Genomic DNA, 18,434 nt, shown 5'->3' with positions numbered 1-18,434 from the left:
GATAGCAGTCCATTCTTGCAAAATCAATGCTTTTATTTTGTCTGAATTTGAAGGTTTTTGTTTGTCCACCCGTCTCTTGATGATTGACCACAAGTTCTCAATGGGATTAAGATCTGGGGAGTTTCCAGGCCATGGTCCCAAAATCTCTGTTTTGTTCCCTGAGCCATTTAGTTATCACCTTTCCTTTATGGCAAGGTGCGCCATCATGTTGAAAAAGGCATTGTTGATCGCCAAACTGCTCTTGGACGGTTGGGAGAAGTTGCTCTTGGAGGACATTCTGGTACCGTTCTTTATTCATGGCTGTGTTTTTAGGCTGGTTTCACATTAGTGCTTTTTAAGCGCACGCACGGCCGGGGGTAGCTCCGCCCCCGAGCCGGCTCTCTGCCCGGCGTGCCCGCCCCTTGCTTGTAGCGCCGCCTCCTAGCGCACAGCGGCGCCTGCGATCGGCGCACCCTATCTTTAGCATAGGGTGCGCAGATCGTGCGCAGGCCGTGCGCTAGTTGCGCTTTGACCTGCGCTGCGCACTTTTGACGGTGCGCCGTGCGCGCCAAAATCCGAAAAGTTTGATTTTGGCGCGCACGGCGCACCGTCAAAACAGCGCAGGTCAAAGCGCAACTAGCGCACGGCCTGCGCACGATATGCGCACCCTATGCTAAAGATAGGGTGTGCCGATCGCAGGCGCCGCTGTGCGCTAGGAGGCGGCGCTACAAGCAAGGGGCGGGCACGCCGGGCAGAGAGCCGGCTCGGGGGCGGAGCTACCCCCGGCCGTGCGTGCGCTTAAAAAGCGCTAATGTGAAACCAGCCTTAGGCAAGACTGAGAGAGAGCCCATTCCCTTGGCTGAGAAGTAACCCCACACATGAATGGTTTCAGGATGCTTGACAGTTGGCATGAGACAAGACTGGTGGTAGCGCTCACCTGGTCTTCTCCGAATAAGCCGTTTTCCAGATGTCCCAAACAATCGAAAAGGGGATTCATCAGAGAAAATGACTTTACCCCAGTCCTCAGCAGTCCACTCCCTGTACCTCTTGCAGAATATCAGTCTGTCCATGATGTTTTTTCTGGAGAGAAGTGGCTTCTTTGCTGCCCTCCTTGAGACCAGGCCTTGCTCCAAGAGTCTCCACCTCACAGTGCGTGCAGATGCACTCACACCTGCCTGCTGCCATTCCTGAGCAAGCTCTGCACTGCTGGAAGCCCGATCCGCAGCTGAAACACTTTTAAGAGACGGTCCTGGCGCTTGCTGGTCTGTCTTGGGCGCCCTGGAGCCTTTTTGGCAACAAGGGAACCTCTCTCCTTGAAGTTCTTGATGATGCGATAGATTGTTGACCGAGGTGCAATCTTTCTAGCTGCGATACTCTTCCCTGTTAGGCCATTTTTGTGCAGTGCAATGATGACTGCACGTGTTTCTTTAGAGATAACCATGGTTAACAGAAGAGAAACAATGATGCCAAGCACCAGCCTCCTTTTAAAGTGTCCAGTGGTGTCATTCTTAATCATGACAGATTGATCTCCAGCCCTGTCCTCATCAACACCCACACCTGTGTTAATGGAGCAATCACTGAAACGATGTTAGCTGGTCCTTTTAAGGCAAGGCTGCAATGATGTTGAAATGTGTTTTGGGGGATAAAGTTAATTTTCTAGGCAAATATTGACTTTGCAAGTAATTGCTGTTAAGCTGATCACTCTTTATAACATTCTGGAGTATATGCAAATTGCCATTAGAAAAAATAAAGCATGTCATTCTCTAAACTTTTGGCCATGACTGTACATGAGGTGGCTGAACAAGCTTATATGTTTTTTGGGAGGAGGGGGCAAAATATGGCGAATAAGCGACAGCTCTGGTATGGGCTTCTCTCTTGCGGGAGGACTCTTGTAATTAGACTCCATTGTGCCTGATCCCCGTTAATGGTTAGTCCACAGTCATTTGTGGAGTGCAGAGTAGGCCGCCATGTTGGGCTTCTGCGGGACGGACTCATTAGAGGTGCTTCTGACACTGCGCTGATCAGGTGATCGAGTAGGACGCGTGCTCTACCAGTACTGACCATTATAGTGGATCCATGGGGGTTAGGTTGGGTGAATATTCTTCTTTTTTTTTTTTTCTTTTTTTTTTATCATTGGCACCATGTTCTTCACATGTTGGACAACCCTCTTTAATGATTGGAGGCAGAGATGTTGATGTGACTGTGATACATGATACCCGTGTGAGTGAATGTCATCTTGCTTCTCTTCCAGTCTTCGTACGTCAGAGACCAGTTACCTTAATGAAGCGTTCTCCTTCTACTCTGCAATAAGACAGCGATCCTATTATTCCCAGGTCACCAAGGAGGATAGGTAAGCCCCACACCTTCTGCCGATGCTCCATGCCATTGATGCATTTATTAATGTCATATCAGTCATTTCTTATGATATTGATGTGAACCGTTTTTAGCGCATCAGTACTGCCCTCTAGGGGTTGGAATTAGGTTGTTTTTTTTCCGGTATCTGCAGAATTCAGGCTTGCATCTGATACTTCTCAATCTCAATGTGCATATCAAAGGATTTCACCTAATATGTAGTAAAACTATTAAGTCTACATATCCCCCATGCAGCACAACCTTTCTGTCAGGAACACCGCACTTGCTCACTGAGCCAGAGCGCGTGTCCTGAGTACAAAGACTGTGCACAAAGATACCTGCGGTGCGGGCAGCAGTGGTGACAATGCATGCTCCAGGACCTGAATCATGTGACTGCTGGGGGCGTGGCCTAAGCTCGGCGCAGCTAGGAACTGCAGGGAAACTCCTAGAAGGGTAACTACAGGACAATGTTATCAAGGGGCATAGACAGAAACCAGATCAAGCGGAGGTCAAAGCACGAGATAGCAATACAGTACCAAAGCATTAGACAGAATGGATAGTCAGGACGTAGCAATGGATCAGAAAACCAGAATGGGCAATAGACGGTACAATAGGGGTAAACTGTAACGGAGTAACGATAGCCAAGCCAGGAGGTCAGAACCAGAAAAGACAATGGTACCAAAACGAGAGACGGAGTACAGAGTGAAGGAACAAGCCGGGTCATACACGGGAAGCAAACAAACAACGCAGAGTACACGCACACCAGGGGTCAGACACACCAGAACAGCAGTATAACTGACAGAGAATGCTAGTTTGGAGTGAGTATAAATACCCCTCCCAGATCCAAAGAGAGGCCAGCAAAAGTTAACCCTGTGAGAACAGGACATTAACCATGTCCTAACCATGACACTTTCCAGGTCCAAGGACCGTGTTGTCATCCCAAGGTGTTTTGCCATCTGAGACTTCTCTGGCATATTGAAAGTCTATACCGTAAATGAATGATAGGAATTAACTCGTAAGAATGGGCTTTACATTATCCCTATTTAGTTTTTGCAAAATGGACCCGACTTTGATCACTTTTGTAGAGTTTTGCAGCTTTCATAACCCTGATTGAAGAAGGTCGCACACATCCATGGCCACCTCTCAACGTCATCTAATCCATACTGGCGTGGCACAGGGGTCTTTTATCTACTAACACATAGCCACACTGAGCCAATAGTAATGCCTGCTGGATGCATGTAGGCTTTATTACTAGGGTTTGTGCAAATCAATTGCAATAGTCTGGTGGCCGCCATATGGTAGCCCAGCGAACAACCTATTACCTGATGTTCTTCTTTTGATTACCCGGCCTGGAGCGATATCGCATGTGCATCACACCAGGCCAGCTAATCAAAAGAGCCACGGATGCCATCAAGTAAGATCCGTTAGCTGAGCTCTTGCCCAATGGTCACTGTGCTGCCTCTTGTGAACCGATTTGCACCAATTCTATTTAGTAAAATTTGTTTTCTACAGCCGCTGTTTTTTTTTTTTTTTTTTTTTAAATATACTATTTGCTCTGGACCTCATCCCACTCCGTGACTCATCACCTTGCTTTAACTACCACTTGTCAGTTTTAGAACTATGTAGTGTCTGGCTCCAGCATAGGTTTTCTGCTCATTGACAGTCATTACAGTCAGCGGCCCTTGAGCCGCTGACATTGTCAGGATGGATTACTGTGGAGGCTTTGATGGACATGTGGATAACTCTGGACGATGTATACAAATACATGGGGGGAAGGGTGGATGTTTGGCAAATTGACCGACCAGCTCTTTTATGAAGCCTGACCCATCGGCTCTCTAGTACGGACTTTTCGGTCTGACAACACCGTCCTACGTCGTACATGAAAGTGAGCTTTCCGTCTGCACAGCCCCACGATAATATCCTGCTCCCATTTATTTTCTTTCAACATCCAAACAAAATGTTACTTGGATAAAAGGGTAAAGTTGCAACAAGTGATATAAGTGATCGCTGTCATTGTCTTTCAGGCCTGAGCTGGTTGTAAAGAAGTTGCGGTACTACGCTCGCTTTATCGTTGTCTGCCTCTTGCTAAATAAAATGGACGTTGTTAAAGACCTAGTGAAGGTAATTGATGGACTCTTCATTTTAATGGTCCATTTCCTTCGGCATCAAACGACGCTTTCTCATCATTGATGTTTGCACCTTAGGAACTGTCAGATGAAATTGAGGACTACACCCATCGCTTCAATACTGAGGACCAGTTGGAGTGGAATCTGGTTCTCCAAGAAGTAGCTGCATTTATCGAGGTTCCGTATATTTCCTAGATCACTGACCACGGCTTCCTAATAAAATGTCTTGCCACTTTAGCCCGATCATTAATGAAATGTGTCTTACATTGCATGTAGACCAGCCCATCTTGTCTACTTTAGCCCTATCATCTGGTGACCGGTTGCATGCATTTAACGCTAGGAAAATGGCTCCTTCCTAATCACCGGTTTGAGTCCAAGATGTGCTCCGAGGGGAACAAATGCAATATTTAGACTGGCCAGGTTATACATTATGCACGAGCCTCAGAGTAAAAAGTTGCAGATCGTTTACTCGTTCCGGCTTCAAAGAACGTATCCAGTACACGAAGAATCCTTGTTTTCCTCCCGAGATTCTTTCAGCATGGCATCTCATTTACATTTAATCTAAATAATGAAGTGGTAGCCGGCACCGGCTGATGAACTGACTGCAAGTTCCAAGGCTTCTCTGATTATTCCCTCATGATTGGGTCACGCTGGTTTATTTCACGTGGCCTTCACGTCGTCTCTCCCGAGACTCCATCTCAAAAATATTTCACGTTTAATGGCTTTGTCGCTGCAGAGTCATCTGCTCAGCAAGTTTAGACATTTCCACATGATAGAGCTGCACTTTTCACCTAATCTTCTGCTTCTCTCCGGTGGCAGGCAGACCCCGTGATGGTTCTAAATGATGACAACACCATTGTAATAATCTCCAATCGATTGGCGGAGGGCACAGGACCCATGCTGGAGCAGGGCATGGTTGTCGGACAGTTAATGCTTGCTGATGCTCTCATCATTGGCAACTGCAATAATCAGGTGAGAACTTCACATTAGTGCTACCTGGAAAGACCTCCACCCGATAAACGTGCAGAAGTGGAAGTTAAGGATCCTGTCTGATCTTCAACTGCTGATCTTTTTATTCTCCTTGTGATGATCTGCCGCCAGTGATGTCTGGCAGTGGCTCTCTTGGAGAACATAAGAAAGCTCTTTTGTGTATGAGAGCTCCCCTGTGAGATGGTTGCCGGCTGAACCATCATCCGACAGCCATCTAAGCACATTGCCCCATGTAAGGCTACATTCGTCTGTGATTTACGTACTAGCCGTAGATGTCTCCTTACGCAAACTCAACAGTCTCATAAGCACGAAATAGGCTGTCAAGTTTGGGTCTGGAGACCCTTGGCCATTCCGTGCGTCACATGATGGTCCAATTTCTGCCTAAATGGATATCTGCCGAGATGCCATAATGCTGTGCCCCGAGGACAATATTACAAATTTCTCTCTTTAAATAGTTTGCTTTTGATGCTTATGAATTTGCTTTTTAAAGGGAATTTGTCACAATCAAAATACATCCTAAACCACTTGTACAGGTTTGTTGGGGCTATGGCTCCTATAAAAAGCATACCTGTGGTAGAGATTTTACTAGTTTAGTTAGCATAAAAATACTGTGTGAACTCTGCAGCTGCACTTATAAAATTGTATTGCCTGCTCATGTTTGCAGTACGGTGCTGAGCGGCCGCCACAGACAGGAGCGATGAAAGCCGGCAATGATCCTGTGAGTGGCCAGTGACCATGTGAGAGTGCAGCGCTTCTGATTGAGTTCAGCTTGGTCAATATACACTGCTCAAAAAAATAAAGGGAACAATAAAATGCCACATCCTAGATATCTCTGAATGAAATATTCCAGTTGCAAATTTGTATTCATTGCATAGTGGAATATGTTCAGAACAATAAAACATAACTATCAATATAAATCAAACTTGGTGAATGTTTTTCCCAGCAATGTGTGCTCCTGAAGGATGCTATGCTTGACATACCTGAGGAAGACTCTAAGAAGTCGAAACCGGTTGTGTTCTAGTTTGAATTAAAAATAAAATTCATTCTTGAATTTGAATATCAAGTTCCATCATGATCCTTCAGGAGAGCGCACATTGCTGAGAAAAACATTCACCAAGTGTTATAGCCTATGAAAGCACTGTCCAGTGCTCACTAGTTCCCAGATCGTTGCAGCAAACTGAATGGAAAGCGGAATGGAGTGATTCAGGGATAGTGCAGGTAGATCCAATCTCAAGACACCAAATAGTTAAGTGTATTCACAGTGAGTTATATACCTTTGGAAACTAACTACTACACATAGAAGCTTGTGCTTCCCATTTTTCTTCTCATAATCCTCTTTTCAATGTAAATCAAAATGAATATCGCATGGAGGTCTGGATTTGGAATGAAACTCAAAATCAAAGTGGAAAATCAAATTACAGGCTGATCCAACTTCAGTGGAAATGCCTCATGACAAGGAAAAGATGCTCAGTAGTGTGTGTGGCCTCCAAGTGCCTGAATAACCTCCCTACAACGCCTGGGCATGCTCCTGATGAGGCGGAAGATGGTCTCCTATGGGATCTCCTCCCAGACCTGGACTAAAGCATCTGCCAACTCCTGGACAGTCTGTGGTGCAACGTGATGGTGGATGGAGCGAGACATGATGTCCCAGATGTGCTCAATGGGATTTAGGTCTGGGAAATGGGCGGGCCTGTCCATAGCTTCAATGTCTTCATCTTGCAAGAACTGCTGACACACTCCAGCCACATGAGGTCTTGCATTGTCCTTCATTAGGAGGAACCCAGAGCCAACTGCACCAGCACTCACAAGGGGTCTGAGGATCTACTCTCAGTACCTAATGGCAGTCAGGCTACCTCTGGCGAGTACATGGAGGGCTGTGCGGCCCTTCTAAGAAATGCCACCCCACACCATTACTGACCTACTGCCAAACCGGTCATGCTGAAGGATGTTGCAGGCAGCAGACTGCTCTCCACGGCGTCTCCAGACTGTCACGTCTGTCACGTGCTCAGTGTGAACCTGCTTTCATCTGTGAAGAGCACAGGGCGCCAGTGGTGAATTTGCCAATCCTGGTGTTCTGTGGCAAATGCCAAGCGTCCTGCACAGTGTTGAGCTGTGAGCACAACCCCCATCTGTGGACGTCGGGCACTCAGACCATCCTCATGGAGTTGATTTCTGACAGTTTATGCAGACACATGCACACTTATGGCCTCCTGGAGGTCATTTTGCAGGGCTCTGGCAGTGCTCCTCCTGTTCCTCCTTGCACAAAGGCGGAGGTAGCAGTCCTACTGCTGGGTTGTTGCCCTCCTACAGCCCCCTCCACGTTTCATGGTGTACCGGCCGGTCTCCTGGTAGTGCCTCCAGCCTCTGGACACTACGCTGACAGACACAGCAAACCTTCTTGCCACGGCTCGCATTGATGTGCCATCCTGGATGAGCTGCACTACCTGAGCCACTTGTGTGGGTTGTAGAGTCCTTCTCATGCTACCACGAGTGTCAAAGCAAAACCAACATTCAAAAGTGACCAAAACATCAGCCAGAAAGCATTGATACTGAGATGTGGTCTGGGGTCCTCACCTGCAGAACCACTCCTTTGAGGGTCTCTTGATAATTGCCAATAATTTCCATCTGTTGTCTATTCCATTTGCATAACAGCATGTGAAATAGATTGTCAATCAGTGTTGCTTCCTAAGTGGACAGTTTGATTTCACAGACGTTTGAGTTACTTGGAGTTATATTCTGTTTAAGTGTTTCCTTTATTTTTTTTTTTTGAGCAGTGTAGATATGGTAATCAGCAGCTCTGCACTTTCAGACACACTGCAGCCTCACTCTTCGTCATTGCTAGCTCCTGTCTGCTGCTTCCGCACTACAGACAGGAGCCTGTGATCAGACCTGGCGGAGAAGAGTTCAGGCAAAGCTCTGTTGAGCACTGTCAATCAAGATATCACTAAGTGCTCAGTACACACACCGAATATGCAACAAAGCCCCCTCATTTGTATTTTTATGGCAATGACATCACTGAAAGCTATATTACAGGTGTTCTAGAGTGTATGTATGTGTGATATATATATATATATATATATATTATATATTATTATATATATATATATATATAATTTTTTTTTTTTTTTTTTTTACTATTATTGATTTGGAAAGACAAGGCTCCCTTTAAATTAGAGATGATTGCACAATTTTGCATCTGTTGGATCCCATTGGTTGACTGTTCTTAGAGAGGAAAAAAAAAGTAAAACCAGGACAAATTTACTGGTTTTTATTTTGCTTAGGATTTTTTCTTTCTCTTGTTTCTATGAAGGTGAAGTTCAGCGAGCTGACGATCGACATGTTCCGAATGCTGCAAGCTCTGGAGAGAGAACCGATGAATCTGACCTCACAAATGAATAAACCAGGATTGCAGGTATCTCACCAGTCTCTTACTGTGGCGACTGTGTCCTTTATCATAGAGCTCTTGTCTCTGTTCACACTGCGGTTTTGGGGTTTCTGTCAAAGTTTTGACTGCATGAAATGGATTAAAGTCGCTGGGATTAATCAGTGTACACTGGTTTCTGATGATCTGATCTAGTGTAGCTGTCGTAGCTTTTCTTTATAAATTAAAGCCATGATGCTAGTGTGAACAGAGTCTTAGACACATGCATTATATATTGGTGGATTTTTTTTCTTCTTACCAGTGCCAAATTGGTTTTACAGGATCCTGCAGAGAAGCCGACAAAAAGAGAGAACCCCCATAAGTATCTTCTCTATAAGCCAACGTTCAGTCAGCTATACACCTTCCTTGCAGCATCTTTCAAGGTTCGTGCTTGTTTAGGTTACCTTTACACACGTGTGGGGCGTTATTTTCTGAGCAGCAATGTAATAATGGCTGATGAAGCTGCCACAGTCGTGGCACGGGCCCATAAAAAGGGACGGTTTATCTATGACTTTCGTGTAGGACGAGCTCCTTTCTTCCTGCAGGAAAAAAAATAGCTGGATTTTCACCCTTGTGTTTCTCAGAGGGTCCCTTTAAACTCGCTTCTCCATTTTTCTTAGTCAGTGTCCATACCAGAATGGCGTCTTTTGCTCCACTTTCTCCAAAGTAAAAATCCTTTTATATTTCTCATTTCTTTTGACTCCAATTTTATCTCCAGCCAAAATGACTACTTTAAAAAGTTGTATTTGCACCAGATTACAAGCCTGATTTGTCTGTATCATGCACATTTTCGGGTCTACATGCTTTTATCCCCTTCCCTACATTTGCAGTATATATACGTCATGGTTGGGAATGAGTTCCCGACCAATCAATATACAGGTGCTTCTCACTAAACTAGAATATCAACAAAAAGTTAATTTATTTCAGTTCTTCAATACGAAAAGTGAAACTCCTGTATTATGTAGTCATTACAAACAGAGTGATCTATTTCACGTGTTTATTTCAGTTAATGTTGAAGATTATGGCTTACAGCTAATGAAAACCCAAAAGTCATTATCTCAGTAAATTGGAATACTTAATACCAGCTGGAAAAATAATTTTAAAATCTGAAATGTTGGCCTACTGAAATGTATATTCAGTAAATGCACTTAATACTTGGTCGGGGCTCCTATTGCATCAATTACTGCATCAATGCGGTGTGGCATGGAGGCGATCAGCCTGTGGCACTGCTGAGGTGTTATGGAAGCCCAGGTTGCTTTGATAGAAGCCTTCAGCTCATCTGCATTGTTGGGTCTGGTGTCTCTCATCTTCCTCTTGAAAATACTCCATAGATCGTCTATGGGGTTAAGGTCAGGCGAGTTTGCTGGCCAATCAAGGACAGTGATACTGTTTATGAACCAGGTATTGGTACTTTTGTCAGTGTGGAGAGGTGCCAAGTCCTGCTGGAGAATGACATTTCCATCTCCAATAAGCTTGTCAGCAGAGGAAAGCATGTAGTGCTCTAAAATTTCCTGGTAGACGGTTGCACTGACTTTGGTCTTGATAAAGCACAGTGGACCTACACCAGCAGATGACATGGCTCCCCAAACCATCACTGATTGTGGAAACTTCACACTAGACCTCAAGCAGCTTGGATTGTGGCCTCTCCACTCTTCCTCCAGACTCTGGGACCTTGATTTCCAAATGAAATACCAAATTTACTTTCATCTGAAAACAACACCTTGGACCACTGAGCAACAGTCCAGTTCTCCTTGGCCCAGGTAAGACACTTCTGGCGTTGTCGATTGGTCATGAGTGGATGACACAAGGAATGCGTCACTTGTAGCCCATGTCCTGGATACGTCTGTGTGTGGTGGCTCTTGAAGCAATGACTCCAGCAGCAGTCCACTCCTTGTGAATCTCCCCTAAATTTTTGAATGGCGTTCTCTTAATATTCCTTTCAAGGCTGCGGTTATCCCGGTTGCTTGTGCAGCTTTTTCCTTCCACTCAGCTTTCCATTAATATGCTTGGATACAGTACTCTGTGAACAGCCAGCTTCTTTAGCAATGACCTTTCTTTCTCGCTTCATTGGGGGACACAGGTTACCATGGGTGTACGCTGGTGTCGCTAGGAGGTGGATACTATGCAAATAAGGAAAAAAATAGTCCCTCCTCAGCAGTATAATACACCCACTGACAGGCACAAGGCAACTCAGTTTTTGCTTGGTGTCTGATAGGAGGCGGACCTGGATCTAACACCAGATCCGCAGTGTTTTCTTTTTACAGGTTTTGTGTGTGTTTTTTAATCTTTTGTTTTCCATATTCCTCACTAGGGTAACAGGGTGCAATTCTCACCTTGTTTTCCCACATTATGCGACCGAGAGAGCAGTGTGGTGTCACCCACATAGCCCACTCTCGGACCTGCAGGCAAGACTTCGTCCCCTGTCACCCTTATGGGTGTTTCAGGGCGACCCTTGGTGGCCAGTTCTTACCTTTCCCCTCCTCACCTCTCTCCTCGGAGAGGGCTGAGAGGTGGTGGCTTTCCCCCTTTCTGCAAAGGGGTTGATGCCGTCTTCTGCACCGTCCGGAGACTGTGCGGGAAGGAGGACCTTCATTTCCAGGACCCTCTCCGGAGGGCTCCTGACGTGATCCTCATCTATGAAGAGGAGTCGGACTCACTTTGCAGATAAGTATGTCCCCATCCTCCCCCTGCACAGCGCACCCTCCAGAGGCCCTGGCAGTCCTACCCCTCCACAGCATGGCGGCGGTCACCTCACTTTGAATTTCGCGCCTCTCTTTTTTTCTCCCCGACATTTTGGCTGTCCCCTTGTGCCTTGTCCCAGCATATAATCTCTGGGCCTCCTCAGTACAGAGGATGACACGCCCTCTTTGCAGCCGTCCTATCAGCGCTAGTTCCAGCGCCGAGGACAAGCCCCCCTCCGGCACACCGACCTTTCAGGCTGCAGGTCTCATTTCCAGCTCCAAGGACACGCTCCCCTCCGGCACACCGACCTATCAGGCCGCGGCTTTAATTTAATTTCTTCGCCCAGGCACGCCCCCTTTGCTGCGCTCCCAGGCCGCGAGTTTTCACTCTGCAGTGTAGATTTCTAGTGGGCGTGTCGGGGGGTGGCAGTGTTTGTGAGCTGCAGCGCTGATTGGTTCACCACAGCAGTGAGGGCAGTGCATTTATGAGCGCGCTCACATCCAGATCCTGGGGCAGGCTGGGAAGGTGGAAGGCGTGCATTCAGAGCGCACATTTTTTACCTCTCGCTGCGCGTTTCACAGGTTCACAAGTGCTGGGCGCGCATTTCACAAGTGCAGCATCTGCGCATAATTCACAGGTGCAGCGTCTGCGCACTTCACAAGTGCTGGGCACGCTTTTCACAGGTGCAGCGTCTGCAGTGTAGATCTCTAGTGGGCTTGTCGGGGGGGTGGCAGTGTTTGTGAGCTGCAGCGCTGATTGGTTCAGGGAGGTGCATTTATGAGCGCGCACTTGTGAAATGCGCAGACGCTGCACCTGTGAAAAGCGCGCTCAGCACTTGTGAACCTGTGAAATGCGCGGCGAGAGGTAAAAATGTGCGCTCATGAATGCACGCCTTCCACCTTCCCAGCCTGCCCCAGGATCTAGATGTGAGCACGCCCATAAATGTACCGCCCTCACTGCAGTGGTGAACCAATCAGCGCTGCAGCTCACAAACACTGCCACCCCCCCTGGCATGCCCACTAGAGATCTCCACTGCAGAGTGAAAACTCGCGACAAGGCCGACCACCCAATTACAGGGTTTCTTCTACGTGCCCTGTCTGTCCAGCACCTTAGCCCCGCCCACCTCTCACAGCAGCATATCGCATGGCCACGGGGAACGCAGCGACCACTTTAGCACCCCAGCTTTCTGCAGCGTTCTCTGGGGACGCACGGTGACCCGGCATGCTCAACTTCCTGCGGTCTTCAACTGGGGGACACAGCTATCCTGCGCTTTGTGGCTGCATAATCGCTAGACCGGGAAGGCTCTGACCTCTCCCTTCCCCTAGTCACCCCATAGCTCTCCTCAGCAGCATCTCCTTCATAGTATCCTGCTGCACTTTCGCACAGGCTCTACCTATGCCCAACTCCTCGGGGACCTCTGGTCACATACCTATGTTGATTCACTACGCTTGCGCTCGCTGTACAAGAGTGGCCTTCAGGTAAGCAGTCCCCCTCCTGTCCCTCCTGCAGTCCTTCCACCATGTCTGCTCCTCAGGGCTACTCCACCACCTGGAATGAGAGCGCACCCCCCTCCGGAGTGGGCTGTTGCCATGTCTCAGTCGGTCTCAGGCCTGTCTGTTGCAATGTCTCGGTCGGTCTCAGACCGCACTAAAATATCAGTCCATGGTTCAGGTCCTGGAACGTATGCCGCATCTATCTGCCGCCACCAGTGCTCCGAACGCCTCCTATGGTGATTCGCACGCACCTGACCACGACCCTCACAGGGACAGATCAGGGAAAAGATCTAGAATGCGGACTCTGTCTAGCTCCTCATCCAGTTCACTGGGTCCCTCTGCAGCTTCCAGAGTTCCCCTCTCTACCCGTTCCCTCTCCTCGGAGACGGACGTCGGGTTGGATATAGCCTCTGTCAGAGTCTGATTCAAAAGTAGATCAGGCTTCTGGAACACTGGACATGGTAGATGGCCTTATCTCGGCTATTCTTCAAGCACTCAAACTAAAGGAGGAGGAAGCGGCTGCTCAGGACGACTCCGTTTCATTCAAACGGGTTAAGCGTCTCTCCAGAACTTTTCCCAATCAGAGTTTGAAGCTGCTACCTCTAAACATTGGGAGCATCCCAGCAAATGTTTTCCAGGCAGAAAGCATCTAGACATTCTGTACCCACTTAGTCCCATTTATCCTCAAAAACAGTCCTGTCCATTCCTGATGCGGCGTCTCTCAAGGACGCTACGGACAGACAGATTGAGGCTTTATCCAAATCGGCCTTCGAGGCGGCTGGCACTTCTCTCTGCCCTAATTTTCCCGTCTCCCATGACGGCACACATGAGAGAGGGGATCCGCCCAGTCAGGACAGGAACCCTACTGAAGATAAAAGGGCGGTACCTCTCCCTCGCTTCAGTTGGGTTTCCTGTCCTGACAGGGACCCGTGTGCTGAAGACAGCGGTCACGCGTACCTGCCCCTCTCCCGTGCCGGCGTGGAAGATCAGGCTGGTTTCCTGTGCGCTGTGCGTCGGGAGGGGGAAGCGCCGTCCGCGGGTCCCCCCCGGGGCTCAGCGGGCGCAGAAGCAGCACTGCTGGGGTCCTGGGGCTCTGCCGTGGCTGCCGCGCCTCCCTCTCCCCCTCTGCCGCGTCCAGAAGCAGCACGGGAGCGGCCTCTTCCGGGTCGCGCCCCCCTGACGTCACGCCCCTTTCCCAGCGTGCCCTGCGCGGCCGGCGATCCAAGAGGGCGGCGCCCATAGTAAACAACGCCGGCCGGCGAAAGGAGATCCCGGCGGCATGGCAGTGGGGGTAACCTGAGGAGGCGGAGAGTGCAGTGGATACATAAGGGGGATGACCACAGAAGACGCACTCATGCCCAAGGCTTCAGGATGGAAGTGGGGCAAGACGAGCAGCGTCAGCAGCAAGACCTGTCGCCAGATGCCAGGCCGAGCCGCCAGCATACCAGGAGCAGTCTCTCGAGTGGTGGGAGCGGCAGTCATAAACGCAACCGGCATGACTGAGACGTCCAGGAGAAACATCACGAGTGCATCTGAGGAGCCTCCGAGACCGGTACCCCTGATTGACAGCGGTGGTGAGTGATCTACGTGAATGTCACCCTTATGGTAACGGGGTTCCATTTTCTCCGTTTGATCACTAGGGATTGAGGAAGGCCAGCAGCAAAACCAAAAATAGAGAATGCGCCCTATGTAAAAACCCGCTGGCAGATCAGTGGCAGAAAGACCTCTGCGCTGACTGTATAAACAAAACTATACAGGAGGAGACCCCTGATTTGGTGACTAGCCTTAAAGAGTTAATATAACAGGAGGTGAAAGGCTCCCAAAAGGCAGCCCTCAAATAAAGAGAAAAGAAACCGTAGAAGGAGCTCCGATTCAGAGGCCTCACCAAGGCAGAAGGGGCGGGATAGATCCTTGTCCCCCTCCACTTCCTCTTCCTCTACTCAGTCCTCAGAATCCTCCTCGGACAGCGATTATAGGCGGCCGTCCATGTTTCCCAACGTAGGAAGTAGAAAAGCTGGTCCAAGTTATTAGGGCTACAATGGGCCTTAAAGAGGAAAAGGCTCTCAAATCATTAGAGGATGTAATGTTTGGAGGACTGGAGGAAAAGCGAAAACGTACCTTCCCTGTAAATGATAAAATAAAAGCACTAATTTACAGGGAATGGAAAAAAACAGATCAGGGGGCTTACCTTCCACATCAAAGAGGAGGTACCCTTTTGAGCAGAAGGCTTCAGAAACCTGGGAAAAAGTCCCTAAAATTGATGGGGCCATAGCCAGATCCTCAAAAAGGTATCCCTACCATTAGAGGACTCTGGTGTGTTGAAAGACCTGCTTGATAAAAAAGACTGTTTCCTAAAGCACATCTGGGAAGCTTCAGCAGGTGGATTGAAGCCAGCGATAGCTGGTACCTGTACCGCTCGTGCCCTCATGGTCTGGCTGCAACAAATAAGAGGACCAGATCAAGGATAGAGTTCCTAGGGATGAAATTCTGTCTAATTTGACACTGGTGCACGGAGCAGTGGCTTTCCTAGCAGATTCCTCTGCAGACTCCGCAAGATTGACAGCTAGAGCAACAAGCCTGTCAAATGCGGCAAGACGAGCCCTGTGGCTTAAAGGGTGTCCCGGAGATTTACCATCAAAGCATAGGTTATGTTCCATTCCATGCGATGGCCAATTCCTCTTCGGGGAAAAAACTAGAAGAGATTTTGGAACATGTGGGGGATAGGAAGAAAAACTTTCCCCGATTTCCGGGAGAACCTAAAAAGCAGCCCTTTCGGAGGAGATTTAACAGGGGTCGTCCCCTGGGAGATAGAAAAAGCTGGGACTTTAAAGAAAGAATAGGATCGGGCTATATGTTTAAAGGGCCCTCCACTTCCTCCAAAAAATCTCCCCAATGACATTGGGCCGGAGGTAGGGGGAAGGCTTTCTCTCTTCCTTTCCGCCTGGGCAAATATCTCCCCCAGTACATGGGTCCTAAATATAATCAAGGATGGCTTAAAAATAAAATTCATCTGTCCATCCAGGCATACCTTCATAATGACCCCCAGAAGGAAAGCCCAAGAGCAACAGCTGGACCTGGAGACGGAAGTCTTGGGACTAGTGGAAAAACAAGTCCTACAGGAAGTCCCAGTGCAAGAAGAAGGAGGGGGGTTCTACTCCCCCCTCTTCTTAATACAAAAACCAGACGGCTCTTGGAGAACCATTGTCAACCTGAGGAGACTAAATCAGTGGGTAGACAACTGCTCCTTCAAAATTGAGTCAATCAACACGCCACAAAGATCCAGTTCCAGCATTGCCTCATGGCAGTGATAGACTTAAAAGATGCCTACTATCACATCCCAATTCATCGGGAGTATCAAAAATATTTGAGAGTAGCGCTCTATGTCCAGGGGCAGGTGAAACACTACCAATACGCAGCCCTTCCGTTAGGCCTGTCTACAGCCCCCAGAGTATTCACCAAAGTGAAGGCCGAAGTAATGTCTTTTCTGTGTTCCTGGGACATAGTGATTGTCCCATACCTAGACGACTTTCTGGTAATAGGGATGTCGGAGTCCCACTGCACACTAGAAGGAAGTGATAGCAATTCTAGTAGGACTAGCATGGATAGTAAACATCCCCAAGTCAAGGATAACCCCAGTAAAAGAGCAATCCTTCCTAGGGTTGATATTGGACTCCGAGCAACAATGCTGCCTCCTACCAGAGAGCAAAGTGACCAAAATAAGAGACCTAGCTCGCACAGCAATACTAAGGCCAAATATGACACTGAGGAACGCAATGTCCCTTTTAGGCTCACTGACATCATGCATACCCTCAGTAGCATGGGCGCAGTACCACTTAAGGCAACTACAGTGGGAAGTTCTGTCAGCACAGAAACAATTAAAAGGGCATTTAGAAGGCAAACTATGTCTCTCAGTGGCTATAAGATTCCCTGCTCTGGTGGACTGTAGAAAAGAATCTAACAGCCTGTGTTCCGTGGCAAAAACCAGTCGAGGACATCATTACAACAGACGCGAGTGCCACAGGATGGGGAGCACACCTGAGATCCCACTCAATACAGGGGACCTGGTCCTCACTAGAAAGGGATCACGGTTCAAATGTAAAAGAACTATGGGCATTGGAAAAAGCTGTGAAACTTTTCCTTCCCTTACTTCAGGGCCGCCACACCCGGGTCATGACGGACAACCAGGCAGTAGTAGCCTACATCAATCACCAGGGGGGGAACGAGATCTCGGGGTCTCATGCAAATATCGGATCTACTCTTCCAGCTAGCAGAACAACATCTGTTATCCATCACAGCACTGCACATAAAGGGGGCAGAAAATATACAGGCAGACTTCCTGAGTCGCAATCATCTAAGACAAGGGGAATGGTCCCTAAACCCCAAAGTCTTCCAACAAATAGTTCAGGCCTGGGGCAAACCAAAAATAGACCTGTTCGCTACCGCACACAACTGGAAGGTCAGGAAGTTCTGCTCACTAAATCCAAAGGAAAACCCCTTCGCAGTAGATGCCCTACAAATACCCTGGAAGTTCATCCTGGCCTATGCATTTCCCCCGATAACAATGATCCCAGTAGTGGTCAGGAAAATCAGGGAGGATCGAGCGAGAATAATTCTTATAGCTCCGCTTTGGCCGAGAAGGCCTTGGTTCTCCCTTCTGAGGCTCATGTCAGTGACAGATCCATGGATACTACCGGAGATTCCAGACCTGCTTTCCCAGGGACCAGTGGTCCACTCTCAGGTGAAGGGCTTCCATCTAGCAGCCTGGAATTTGAGAGGGCGCTACTGAGTCGCCAGGGATTCTCTCCAGGGTTAGTCTCCACCCTGTTGAAAAGTAGGAAACCTATAACATCCCAAATCTACGGTAGAACGTGGAAAAAGTTCCTAGACTTCCTGGGGGAACCCTTGGGGGATGTAGCGCCAGTGGGACCTATCCTAGAGTTCTTACAGTCGGGGCTACAACTGGGATTAGCCACTAACACACTCAAAGTTCAAGTCTCCGCTTTGGGGGCCCTATATAACTGCAACTTAGCAGGCAATAGGTGAGTGTCCCGATTCATAAAGTCCTGTGGCAGGTCAAGGCCGGCCATTATCCCAAAGATACCACCCTGGGACCTCAACCTAGTCTTAGAGGCTTTAACCAAAGACCCCTTTGAACCACTACTAGAGCTGTCACCAAAGCTACTTACACTTAAAACTGTCTTACTGGTAGCCTTAACATCAGCCCAGAGTCAGCGACCTACAAGCTCTATCTATATGTCCTCCATATGCACAGATCTTGGATGACCGATTGGTTCTAAGACCAGACCCGGCCTATCTCCCCAAGGTAGTCCAAAAGTTTCATAGGACTCAGGAAATCTCCTTGCCATCTTTCTGTAATAATCCTAGAAACCC

At 48.2% G+C, this 18,434-nt stretch overlaps 1 protein-coding gene across 3 annotated transcripts in view; it reads left to right on the top strand.

Annotated features, from left to right (window-relative positions):
• Window positions 1-18,434, top strand: part of SCAI (suppressor of cancer cell invasion) — a 175,882-nt gene that overhangs the window by 70,873 nt on the left and 86,575 nt on the right. For all 3 annotated transcript variants that reach the window (XR_012234999.1, XM_073590731.1, XM_073590732.1), the window contains exons 5-10: window positions 2,231-2,329; window positions 4,356-4,452; window positions 4,536-4,634; window positions 5,277-5,429; window positions 8,758-8,859; window positions 9,150-9,251. Coding sequence is in view for 2 of the 3 variants with exons in the window: in XM_073590731.1 (XP_073446832.1) it covers window positions 2,231-2,329; window positions 4,356-4,452; window positions 4,536-4,634; window positions 5,277-5,429; window positions 8,758-8,859; window positions 9,150-9,251 (652 nt within the window). In the remaining variant the exon portion in view is untranslated. The remainder of the gene's footprint in view (window positions 1-2,230; window positions 2,330-4,355; window positions 4,453-4,535; window positions 4,635-5,276; window positions 5,430-8,757; window positions 8,860-9,149; window positions 9,252-18,434) is intronic.

The sequence above is a fragment of the Dendrobates tinctorius genome, unplaced genomic scaffold, assembly GCF_039654945.1.
Source record: "Dendrobates tinctorius isolate UK_male_01 unplaced genomic scaffold, ASM3965494v1 ptg000120l, whole genome shotgun sequence".
In the NCBI taxonomy this organism is placed as follows: domain Eukaryota; kingdom Metazoa; phylum Chordata; class Amphibia; order Anura; family Dendrobatidae; genus Dendrobates; species Dendrobates tinctorius.
The sequence above is the reverse complement of the archived record's forward strand: the minus strand, read 5'-3'. Positions and strand labels throughout refer to the sequence as shown.